Source organism: Ctenopharyngodon idella, chromosome 10 (assembly GCF_019924925.1).
Source record: "Ctenopharyngodon idella isolate HZGC_01 chromosome 10, HZGC01, whole genome shotgun sequence".
Classification (NCBI taxonomy): domain Eukaryota; kingdom Metazoa; phylum Chordata; class Actinopteri; order Cypriniformes; family Xenocyprididae; genus Ctenopharyngodon; species Ctenopharyngodon idella.
This window is the reverse complement of record NC_067229.1, coordinates 14913296-14926627: the sequence shown is the minus strand read 5'-3', so window position 1 is coordinate 14926627 and position 13332 is coordinate 14913296. Positions and strand designations below refer to the sequence as shown.

Genomic DNA, 13332 nt, shown 5'->3' with positions numbered 1-13332 from the left:
AGAATTATTAATTATGTTTTGAGCTATACAAACACATTGGAGAAAATTAGACAAGATTTATGGACAAAGAAAAATTTTACTGAACATCTTTATTTTAAAACTAATGATAGATTTTTTAACTAAAAATAGATAGATAGATAGATAGATAGATATCATGGAATTTTAAAGATTTTAAAACTGATTTTTATTTTAAAACAAATGCAATTAATGTTTCATAAAATTGCTCACACGTTACTTGAATTTCATCTGTTTGTTTATTTAGCTAGTTTTCATTCCATAATTCTAACAGTTTGGCTTCCGAAATTGGATTACGTTCTATTTGTAAAGAAAGCCTTCCTTTTGACTTTGTAAAGAAACATTCATTGTAGGGCCTTGTTCATTAAGCACAATCAAAACAAATTTGTGTAAATTGTTCTTATGTAAACTGTTGCATTCAGTTCAAAATAATAATTTGTGTAAATAGATTTTTCTATCATTAATACAGAAAATTGCTAAAGTTTCATGAAAGAGGCCTGACATTGTTTGACATTAACTTTTAGCTTATGTTACAATTGGAAAACACAATTCATCAAATAAATCTGATAGTAAAGTTTCGGGCATTTAAGACATGAAAAACACCTCTAACAACATATGTTGGATGATCATAAACATCATACCATATGCTTGATAGATTTTTTCAAAAGAATAATTCGCTTTGGTGGCTCTTTTTAAAGCACAGTGTGATTTGTCTAAGGCCCCGGAACAATCCGATGTAAGTCAACAGCAGCCTAATAGTCTGAAGCTAATCAGAAAAAAAACATTTTACAGTCAGCCTGGAATTGAAATGACAAGAACGCAACACCTGGTTCGCATTTCACTCGATGAGATTTATGATGGGCATGTCTTGGAAAGAAAATGCCTAGGCAAAATAATAGAAACATGCTTTGTAATAAATTATAAACTGGTTTGGGGTCTAGCAAAATAAGCCAAACAAATCGTCATACTAGCTGCATGTACATTCTGACCAAACAAAACAACATTCCTAATATGATATGATAAAGAACACAGCAAAATTTAAGAGAAGGAATGTATTGTGACTCATTAAACTACGGAAAATTTAACTTTTTTTTAAATCCGACTCATTCGTCTTCGTGGTGTTCGAAAAACTCATGGCAACAAATGGTAACCATGGTGATGAAGGTCATGAACTCCTGAAAATCGCACTCCGAGTCGCCATCGGTGTCCAAGCTTTCCATCAAACTGTCCATTGTTGCTTGATCTTTCACTTGCTGAGGGAGATAAAGAGAAAAACGTAAGGAATACGAAAATAGATCATTTGATTAGCATTAAAATATTTAGTTCTGTCTAAATCGATTAATCGCAATTAATCGCATTTAGCATAAAAGTTTGTGTATGTGTGTGTATATATATATATATATATATATATATATACACACACACACACATACATACATATACACACACACACACACACATATATATTTACAAACTTGTTAGATGCGATTAATTGCGATTAATTGATTTGACAGCACTAATTTAATCGTAAATATCTGACACATAAACTCAATTCTGGCATAAAGCCTTGATTGTAAATCATATTTTCATAAAATTTCAAGAAAAATTATAGTGAAAGTTTTTTTAATTACCTCAGTCAGAGTCGGAAATTCATGTGTGAGCAGCTCCTTGAGTTCGCTCTTTTTTAATTTGTACTTGTCGCCTTCTTTCGACGAGTATTTGTGGAAGATCTCAATGATGGTTCCCAGGCAGGTCTCTAAGTCTGACATCTTAATGTAGTCTGGCTTCAACGTTTTCTGGAATAATTACAATACGCACAAAAAATGTGAAAATGTTTAAAACCAAATGCAAGCTGTTTAACTTTCCCCCTCAAATGACTGTAAAAGTTTAAGTGTTGGAGCAATTTTATGGACCATTAACTTTCTTTCTGTCTTTCACTTTTGCAAACACATTTCTAGTCATTATGTAGTTAGTTTTGCAATTTCATCTGCAGTTTGGAACGCTTGGAGCAAAATAAGCTGTAAAACATTATAATGACAAAAAAACGTAATAGACTTACCAGCAAAGAGTTTGTCAGAATGAGGCGATTCGGAGCAGAGTGAGATGGGAGTCCATTTATAGGTCTGTAACAGAGGGGCCTGTAGCTTTGAGATTCTGACCTGTCAGTCACCAGAACAGACCAATCAGCTTCTGACCTTGTTCTCACTCCACTACACACATATTCAGAGTGAGATACAAAGAGATCAACACACACACAAAGTATAACACTTGTGTGGCCAAATTTATAGTAAATAAGCTAGTAAAAAAAAAAAAAATCTGTCACATAAAATAATTCCTTTGCTAACATGCAAAACTTCCTTTACATGAAAAATTAGTAGGCTTTCGTTAACTTGATATTAAGTATGTTTATTATCTGCATGTTTTTGATGTTTCTTTGGAAACATGCAGCTTTTGTCTTGTCAGTATTTTCCAAAGAAATCAAACACAGTTGCCTTTTCTATACATTGGTCGTCTCGTCCTCTCACTTAGGCCATAGGGATATATGTTCAACACTTTTTTCCCCCTTTTTGCTTTTCTTTTGATCTTTCTGGGAAGTTCTGTTGCCCATAAGCGCACACAAGTGTTTTGTTGTCAGGCATCTCGGTGGACGACAATAGTGTGTTTGAGAGGAAGTGAGTGGTGTGGCATGTTAATCAGCCGATCCTTTTCTGTTATAGAATTGGCCAGACGTGTGTCCTAAACACCAGTGGACTATTAAACAGCTTTGACACCGAGACAAACACACTCACACACATTCATTGCACTGAATGACATAATGTACACTACACTTTAATACATTATTTTTACAGAATAATTGGTAACACTTTACAATAAGGTCACATTTGTTAACATTAGCTAATAAAAATCCAGCTGTTCATTGTTTGTTCATGTATGTATGTATGTATGTATATATGTATATATATATATATATATATATATAAACAAAACATTATACAAATTATAAGAATGTTTGTTGCGTTTCAATGCAATATACTTTAATAAGTATCAATATTTACTCTCAACAATATATAAATATGAATAACAATGAATTTAAATAACAATTATCTAATTATCATTTTAGCATGAGTTACAATATTATAAAAAATGAAAAGATGGTTATGAATAAGAAAAAAAAAATGATTAGTTAATTTGAATGTTTTTGATTTATTGCATTATATTTTACCTATGAATACTTTATAGATATAAATATTATAATATATTTAGTTGCACTAATTATTGTTCTATATAAACAGTGAAATCAGAAGCCATGAGACATAGTCCATAAGAAAATGAAGAGGTGCATGGGAATGCAGTCACGGGGCACTACGATCCTTCAGTCTTCCATCCCACTCCTCCCTGGCTTGTGCCCAGTGGGCCGGACGGTTGGCGATTGCCGGACAGGCTTTTTTCCGCCATAATAAATGTGTCTTTGTGGCCTCATATAGGCAGCACAAGCAAACTGTTGTTGACAGCAAACACTGAATCTTGTGTCGGGCTTGCTGTCCTGACGGCCTTTCTCTGGGGTCAGATGGATATAACACCCTGTGAACAAATCAATAATCCATCTCTCTCTATCACTGTACTCATGTGTTGATTTGTTCATCGCATTGCAATCTGGGAGCGTCGTGTGCAATGGACTGCCTTAGATGACTGTTCAATTATGGGCGCTGAATTGTTTTGCTGTGATGAATCAGTGATCTTGATCCAGGCTAAGATGTGTGGGTCAGCTTTTCCTTTTCCACCAAATGTTCCTAAACAGTTGAACATTAACTTAAGGGACATTAAAAAATTAAATTAAATTTAATAAAAAACAAAAATAAACTAATAAAATAATAAATAAAAAAGATACCATTTTAAACTTAAATCAAATTAAATTAAATTAAAAAACTAAATAAATTAATAAATAAAATATTTGATTTAATATTTAGTTTAAAAGGGCATCATTAACAAAATAAATTAATAAAATAATTAACAAATAAAGTAACAAAATAATGAGACCCTTTCACATTTAAGCCTAATATTAAATTAAACTGAAGTAAAATAAATAAAAAAAACAAAATAATTAATTAAAATAATTAAAAAATATATAATATATGACAGCCTTTAAGAGTTAAATTTAATAATAAACCAAATGAAATTAAAATACATTTAATACATTAAATTAATAAAATAATATGAGGCACTTTAACAGTTAAACTTAATAATAAATCAAAGTAAAATAAGTAAAAACCTATATAAATTAATAAAATAATTAAAATAAAATAATGATACCCTTTAACAGTTAAACTTAATATTAAATCAAGTAAAATTAAAATATATTAAAAAATGAAATAATTGTTAAAATAATAAATTAATAAAAAATATGAGATCCTTTAAGTTAAACTTAATATTAAATCAAATTAAATTTAAATAAATTTAAAAACTAAATAAATGATTGCAAAAATAAATAAAATAACAGTTAAACTTTAATATTCAATCAAATTAAATTTAAATGAATAAAAAATATGAATTAATAAAAAATATGAGATCCTTTAACAGTTAAACTTAATATTCAATCAAATTAAATTAAAATAAATGTAAAAACTAGATACATTTTTTTTTTAAATAACAAATTAATAAGAGTTAGTGCAAGGTCTCATGATATAAAATCAAATGTGTGTGTGTGTGTTTGTCCTAGTCTGGCTGTGAATAATCGCCACTGTAAAAAACGACCAAATAAATGAGCTTTTGTTGGCCGCTGGATTGAGGAACCTGTTCTCTCCCTGCCATTGTGTCAGCCATATGATTGGCTGCCCAGTGCACTCTGGGATACTAGTGGTGGCCTGACAGAGGACCCATTCTGAGCTCCAGCCACGCTCAAGATCACATGCTCTCATTGACTACTGTTTCCTTACTACTGCTATACCTATTACTTTCACATCTTGACTAAAATGAAGTGAAAGAAAAAAAAATACAAGGGTAAAAAAGTTGTTTGTTGCTGATATTTACTTAGTTTGGTCATTTTTAAATGTTCAGAAATTGTTTTTATTTCATTTGTATCTTTGAATGGGTCTTTTTGATAGAATACATGATCATCTAAAGTTATGAGAACTTTCGATCAATGGGATTTCACAGTGGGCAGAGCTACTTACATGGCCTTCAAAAATATATTAAAACATAACGATTAATCACACACACACACACACACACACACACACACACAAACTTGTTTTCTTTTTCAAAAGAAGTTTCCAACAATATTAATCTTTATGTTTTATATTAATCTAATGATTTTGTGGTCTTAAATGTCCATCTATGAATTGAAATTGCAACAAAAAAATAAAAATAAAAAATACACAAGAATGAATAAAAACAAAAGGTCATATAAGGACACATATATTCCTGCCTGTAAAACCATGTGTTGACCTATTTAATATTAATCAGTGTGAGTTTTGTATGGTTTCTAACAGGATATACAGTTAGATTTGTATTTTTATTATTATTATTATTTTGTAGAGCATCTCGGGGTCTTTAAATTTAGATTATAGCGAATCAATATCAGTTTATGCAAACTATAGGCCTACTACATTTGTACACAGATATTGAGACACGTGTTCTCTTCTGAGTTTTAAAAGACAAGGCTCCTTTTCACAGGAAAACGATGAGGAACAAGGATTTACAAAGACAATTACGACCTAATATTTCATCGTTTGACCTTCTGAACGTTAAGGAATGAAATGTGTGTGTTCTGTTTGCGGGTGGTTGATCCGAAAGAAAATTTAGTATGTTTGGCCACATTCGCTCATGTCCGTTTATAGTGTGTGAGGCGCTGAAAGAAAGTCTTTAGAGTATTTTTCAGCCAGGTGAACTTTTCTCTACATACAAATCACCCAGCGAGACTCACTGGCCTTCCTGTCGCTTTGGCTGTTGCCATGGCAATGACCTGTTGCCGCGCTGCAGTGGCGGTTTTTCGTTCCCACCTCTCGCTGTGCCAAAAAGGTTCGCCAAAAATGTTGAGTCATCGCCTGGCAACGCGCCACAGCAACGGACAAGGGCAGCTCTCCAGGTGCTAAGTGCCCCGATTCACTTCAAGACAGGTCTGATAATGTACTTAAAAAAATACGCTTTTGAATTTGAAAATATTTTCAAAATAAATAAATAAAAACTTGACATTTTGATACAGCTGAGTCTAAGTTCAAAACGTTTCTTTCACATAAGACCACATGGGGGCATTGACGCTATTCTGCTGTCAAATATTCTATACAAACATTACAAATGCATCCAACCTCTTTGAAAACTATTCAGGGTAGCTTAAAATTTCTTATAAGGTACTACTTTTCCATTTAGTATGGACTATTTGGATATATTTGTGTAACCGCAATTGTTGTTTACGCTGCCATTTTGCAATGTTTATGCTTAACCACTCGGTGGCAGACTTGGCTTTTTTGTGATTTACTACTGTTCTACAGGGTTATTAAAAATGAAGCTTACATCCCTGTCTGGGCACGTAGGTTTCTAATCTGTCCCTTATTTCCTACCTGCAGTGTTTCGTCTGGTCTGCTTCCACAGATAAACCACTCAGTTAACAAAATCTATAAGCCACTTAACCTAGTAAAACAAGCTGCCGTGTTGGCAGCTTTGTCTGTTACGGCTCAGAAGTCACGTGACTCCCCTAATGAGGGGCAGCTGTGTCGGATATTATATTTAGTATTTTATAGTGTTTTTATTTTATAATATTTGATATTTTAATATTTTTGTATTGTAATATTTATTATATTATTTAATATGTCTTTAATATATCACATTTTATTATTTAAACATCATATATCACAATAAAAATGTGATAATCTCAGCCGCGTAACACATTTTTCCATGCTTAAATTAATTCTGCAGATTATTCCCTCAGTTCTGAACTTTTTTTTTTTTTTTTTTACACATTTTCCAAAGAGATTTTCAGATCTCTACTTGAGTGGACAGTATGCATTTGGTTTTAACTGAAGAGATACTGTAAATATCACCCTAGCCAAAGACTGGTTCCCCACATTCTGGAGATAAAGAGTAGGGGTGTAACCCCGGTGTCCTGGCCAAATTCTCTCCATTGTCCCTTACCAATCATGGCCTCCTAATAATCCCCGTTCATTGAATTGGCTCTATCACTCTCTCTCCTCTCCACCTACAGCTGGTGTGTAGTGAGCGCACTGGCGCTGTTGTACTTTGCCTGCCGTCGCATCATCCATGTGGATGATGCACATTGGTGGTGGTTGAGGAGAGACCCCCTGATATGACTGTAAAGGGTGTACAGTAGTACATAAGAAAGCGCTGTATGCCTCATTCATTCATTCATTCATTCATTCATCATTCATTTATATTAAACACAATACAATAAAAAACAGTAATTCTGTGTGTATTTAACAAGCCAATGAATAAAATGATATAAAATCATGTGAAAACTATAGCCTATAAAATATGTACAAAAAATATAACAGCTTCAATTATTGCAAATACAATTGAGTTTGTTCCTGTTCGACCTTCAAACTTCATACGTTGAACGTTGCATGTTTTTGATATCAGAACATGAGGATGTGATTCCATCAAAGATCTTTTCAGACTGTGTAAAAAAAAAAAAAAAAAAAAAAATAGCGATCAGGTGTTTTCAAATCTCATCTGAAATGAGCAGTGTTGGGGGTAACGCATTACAAGTAACATGTATTACGTAATCAGATTACTTTTTAATGTAACGAGTAAAGTAATGCATTACAAATAACATGCATTACATAATCAGATTACTTTTTTGACATAGCAGCAAATTCCATTCTAATAACACAAAAACATATATGTACAACCAAAAAACTTACTGCAGATGAAGTATTTTCAAGAACAGTCACGGTAATAGTATGAATTGTAGCTGAAATATAGCTAGTGATGCAAGATGTCCAATTTAGTGCACAGATGATTATTCAGAATTTACAGAGCCCAGGAAGTCACCTCGAGGAGAAAAAAAAAACAAACAAAACCCACAAATCCGTCGCCAGTTTATAAACCGTACCGTACTCACAGATTCTTAAATTGTTCCCTTTGTTTAACATATCGTGCCCATGGATTAATAAACTGTACCCACGAATTTCCAATCTGTGCGCTCAGATTTGTAAACCGTACCTTCGGTTTTTCAACCCGTACCCACAAATTCATAATCCATGCCTACTCTTTCACAATCCATTTGCACAATTTTGCAAACTGTCCCCCAAACAGTTTATAAACTGAGGGGATGCATTGCAAAACTGTGACAACGGATTTGCAGGTCTTGTTTTTTTTTCTCCTTGAGGTGACTTCCCAGGCTCCGTAGAATTTCCTCCCAATCTACAATCAATACGTAGACAATTTAACAATGATATGACTCCTTAGATGTTACCAAATTTTGTATTTATTTTTTTATTTTTTTACCTGCGAGAGGATTGATGGAATGGATGGATATTCCGGAGCAACTTGGCATTTCTGACTGGCCGTCAGCCATCTTGGTATAGATAAAAAAAAATTCTAAGTCCAGTGTAGTGGCTGATGTGCAACTGTGCACTCAAAACCCATGCATAACCAAGAAATGGCTTTTTGAATAACTGTCCACTGTAGTGACCTCTAAATTTGAATTTTTATGTACACTTATTGAGATGAGAACTAATTTTAGTAGTGTTTTACTAGCTGCAAAATTGTGTGTTAGCGAGTAACTAGCTAAAGGTACCAGTAACTTTTAAAAGCTAGCAACAACATTAACTTTACAAACAGTAGCTAACTGTTTTCAAAGCTGTGCAACTTGTCAATTAACAAGCTACTTTTTCCAACTAGTAGCGGTTGTAGCATGACAAAATGCTACATCACTATTTTTGTCACATCGTATTGCTAGAGCTGAGGTAAATATTTGTTTCTCTTCAGAGAACAAACATATTTTTAGCTTAATTGCTTAGCTTCAATGTACTTAGCTATGTTTTATTAGCAGCTTGTGTAGTTAACAGCTTTTTCAGCTTGAATAGCCTAGCTTTTAGCTTGACAAGCTACAGTTTCAAAGTAGCTTCCCCAACACTTGTTGTTAGTCAGTTAGCCAATTAACAAGACTTGGTTAAATGTCATTTAGCTAGGCATGTTGGTGGCTAACAGGCTATATTTCACAAAAAAAAAAGTTGTTGTTTTTTTTTTAAGTTTGATGGCATGCTGCTATAAAAATGAAATGAAAAATAGGAAATCACTTGCTAGGTTCATGCTCTTGTTGTATTGAAGCCCGTAATGTTCCGTTCAGGGCTGTCAGGTCGATTGGCAGCACAATATAGCCGAATCAATATCTGGCCTTTTTGTGCTACTTTGTGAAGAGAGGTTTGATCTATAGCATAGAATCGGTTTGGCTAGGAATCAAGGGTCATGTATTTGCAAGCAGCCTTTATTTGAGCGAGTCACCTGCTGTGTTAATTAGAAATGGACGTAAGACTTCCGCTCAACTTCCCTGAGATTAACAGGTGAAGTTCAACATGAATCCCTTAGCACAAACAAACATAGACGTGCACACATGGTCACCTATAATTAAGGATGCTCTCATGTAACAGTTTTGCAAAAGAGGAGAGGATATTGAATTTAAATGTTTTCCTTATGACTTAATTTCCCCAGCCAACATTTTTGCTGATGGCAGCTAGAATGAATATCAAGCTGTGTGATATTTGGACATTTACCCTCCTAGACATTGTCTCATTATTGTCCCGTAGTAAACAAGCTTTGCGAACTGGCAGAAACAACGCAGATGTGGTAATTAAATTGGATTAAATGGATTATATGGCTCTTGTGATGAATTGGCAGTTTGGCAACTGAAAACAGTTTGGCTTGTCCTCACCTTAGCATGTCAACCTGCACGAAGACACACACATACACAAACACGGACGTCTTTTGAAAGTCCTTAGATTGATGATCAACATTAACTGAAAAGTAAACATCTCTTCATAACTATTAGATGAAAAAAAAGTATTAAAGGGATAGTTTACCCAAAAATAAAAAATTCTGTCATCAATTACTCACCCTCAAGTTGTTTCAAACCTGTATGAATTTCTACAAGAACACAAAAGAAGATATTTTGAAAAATATCATGGGTAACCAAACAGTTGATGGGCCCCATTGACTTCCATAGTATATATATTTTTTTTTCAATACTATGGAAGTTCACCATGTTGTTACTGTCAAGTGATCTACCAGCATTAGTTGCATTGCTTCACTTCCATTCATAAATTCCCTCCCTGAGCCTCATGGGATAGTAAAGTGTCCATCGAATGCTCACTTCAGAATCTCACTTCACTATCTTTTCACCTATTCTTTTTCGAATACTATGTATTCGGATATACTTGTTTTTGGCATACTGTTTTTCGAATGCTATATACAGTAGTCAGGAAGTATCTGATTTCAGACGCAGCGATAGTGTCTGGGTCACAGGGCTGGGGCAGATGTCATCCTTTCCTTTGGGTAATTGGCAGGAACAGGAATAGTAAATCCAGGTCAGCATGCTGCTTGTAATGTGAGGTCAGTATGCTGGCTGGACATAAGCTCTTTAGCCAGGTTTCACCTCACTGTGACACACATACTGCTCTCCCACTCACAGAAAACACAGCGTAAAATTAAAGGAGAACCATATATTTTTCTGATTAAAAAGGTTTTACACCTAAAGAAATGAATTGTACTTTTGAGAAGTATGTTTAAAAGTATGTTTAGGAAGATAAAAAACATCCAAGCATAAACATCTGCTTGGAAAAGAATGCTATACAGATACTGTATACAAAATAGTATGTGAATTTTGGCAAATGTAGAAGGTACAGTATAAGGAATGCACAGAAGACATAGTGCTAGCATGCTTTTGGGTGATCTATCCATTTAAATACTGTATACTCAGTTTCCACAGTGAAATGGACATGTTCAGGCATGTTTACTCTCAAGATGGATTCCCATTCTTTTTCTAATAGCAAATGTGGAAACGGTTCAAGAATGTGTAATCTTTTAATAAGCCGATACTTAATTTTAACCTTGGAAACAATATCAAAACATAACCGCAATTTATTATTTAACAGCAGAACGTGTTCTAACAGAAGCACAAACTAATAGAAAGGACTTTCATTACCTCAGACGTATTAACATTGAACACTGCACCCGAAGGGAGGCTGTTGTGAATCACAGAAAAACAACTCATTTGTTTGGAATTGGTTCTGATTCTGAAGGGAAAATCAAAGAATTGTTTGGAGGGTAGATGAGGTTTTGGATTTTATTGGATTTATTTATTTATTTTTGGTTTGTTTATTGTTTTTCATCTCATGGTTTTCAATTACTGTTCCCAGTTCAGTAAAAAAAAAAAAAAAAAGAAAGAAAGAAAGAAAGAAAGAAAGAAAGAAAGAAAAGGCACGTCTTTTGAAAGTCCTTAGATTGATGATCAGTTAAAAGTTCATTCTCATGAATAAATGCAGATGACATAGATGTGTGCCGCTCCAGCCCCAGCAGCCAATCACACACTCCGGAGGCACACTTCTACGTCAGATTCTGTGACATTGCTTCAACTTTGTTTTTCAACCTGGGAGAACAAAAATGCTCAGAAAAATGCAAAAATAACCAATTTCCACTTGGTTGAATTTATGATTGCCTTTTCATTGATGTACAGCCTGTACATATCTGTTCACATCTAAAAAAAAATGTGTTTTGGGGGTTTCATGACCCTTTAAAGTGTCTCAATATTGAAAACCATGGCCACAGTTAATCTTATAAATAGCATTTACCATATAAATAATATAATACCCAACAGATTTCCTTTTTAAAGCATTGATAATACAGTGCATAGTAAATTAGGTGTCGTGTCAAGGTGTAAGCCAAATATTTAACCTGTAACCTGCTCATTCTCATTTGGCTTCATTTTCTTTTAGCTTAAGTGCTGCGGTGGACGACAGAATTTTAATTAGGCCGTTATGTTTGTTTAATGGCCCATCGTAAAGAGAAAGAAATGGCTGGGTTTACTGTACACCTTTCCCATTGGGAGTTCTTCGTGGAATCTTTCCAAATGCTTGATGAGTTTCCAAAGCCACAATGAAGGAAATTGGCTTTGCAAGACAAAATGTAAGGCACACAGCTGACTTCATCATAATTACTGTACTGATATTTAATATTGGCCACTTGTCTTAAATCCATCCACATAATGAAGTGAAACATGTGTATAAACCCTGTTATATCTGAGAGGAAGATGTATCACTGTGTCACATCCCGTCTGTGTCAAAGCGGTGGGAAAGTGCACCATAACTTTGTATGATTAGCCTTTAATCTTTGAATCAGCACAGACACACACACACACACGCACGCAAACACAAACGCACATACACACACACACACACACAGAGAGAGAGAGAGAGAGACCCAAAGAGACACACACACACATACACACACACACACACACACATCTTTCTATTTTAATCACAATGAGTGTGATGTAACTGTACCAGATGGCTGGATTTTCTTTGTTTGGAAGCTCACTTGCGCATACAGCAAAAGTATTATTTTTATCTAACCAAAACATATTGTATGTTATAAAAAGAACTGTTTAAAACAGTCTAAGCGATATATTATTTTTACCTGGAAGATAATCCGGTGGTCTACCAAAAATATGTATATAGACTATAAAACATGGACTATAAAAATGGCGAATATTCTATAAATAAAATATTATTTCTTACTCATTATTTGCTACTAACTATGTGCACAAAAGGATATATAAAATAAATATATATATAAAAAAAATGTGTATACCTGTATATATATATGATGTATATATATATATATATATATATATTTATTTATTTATTTATTTATATATAATTGGACAAACCCAACGATTTGGTTGTTTTAACCCAGCGGTTGGGTTAAATGTTTGCCCAACCTGCTGGGGAGTTTTATTTAACTGAACTATTGTTTAAAAATTACTGTACTGCTTGCTTAAAATGAACCCAAAGATGTTTGAAATGAACAAGTTTTGATATGTTTAATAAGTGAACATTTATTAATAAGTTTAATGAATTAAACAATAAACATTTATTAAATTGCTTTTTAATAATGTTTACCTTTTGTTTATTATTTTTGCCTCTAGTAATTATCTGTCTGATTTTTAGTTTCTAACCTATTTGGGGTTCATTTTAAGCCAGCCATATAATAAGTTTTAAACAATATTGGGTTAAATAAAACTGCCCAGCACGTTGGGCAAACATTTAACCCAACCACTGGGTTAAAATAACCCAATCACTGGGTTTG

General features: G+C 33.5%; 1 protein-coding gene across 1 annotated transcript; it reads right to left on the bottom strand.

Annotated features, from left to right (window-relative positions):
* Positions 1 to 235: 235 nt before the first annotated feature.
* On the bottom strand, positions 236 to 2185 carry s100b (S100 calcium binding protein, beta (neural)). Its single transcript, XM_051910011.1, has 3 exons — positions 2075 to 2185; positions 1647 to 1811; positions 236 to 1268 (listed from the first exon to the last, which is right to left on the bottom strand). The coding sequence occupies exons 2-3, from the start codon at positions 1782 to 1784 to the stop codon at positions 1119 to 1121; spliced, it is 288 nt and encodes a 95-aa protein (XP_051765971.1). The 5' UTR covers positions 1785 to 1811; positions 2075 to 2185; the 3' UTR covers positions 236 to 1118.
* Between the last annotated feature and the right edge of the window lie 11147 nt (positions 2186 to 13332).

Coding starts and splice junctions, on each gene's coding strand:
- s100b (XM_051910011.1), bottom strand. CDS start 1,784: ATGTCAGACTTAGAGACCTGCCTGGGAACCATCATTGAGATCTTCCAC. Junction 1,269..1,646: donor AATTTCCGACTCTGACTGAG/GTAATTAAAAAA, acceptor TATCTCCCTCAG/CAAGTGAAAGATCAAGCAAC.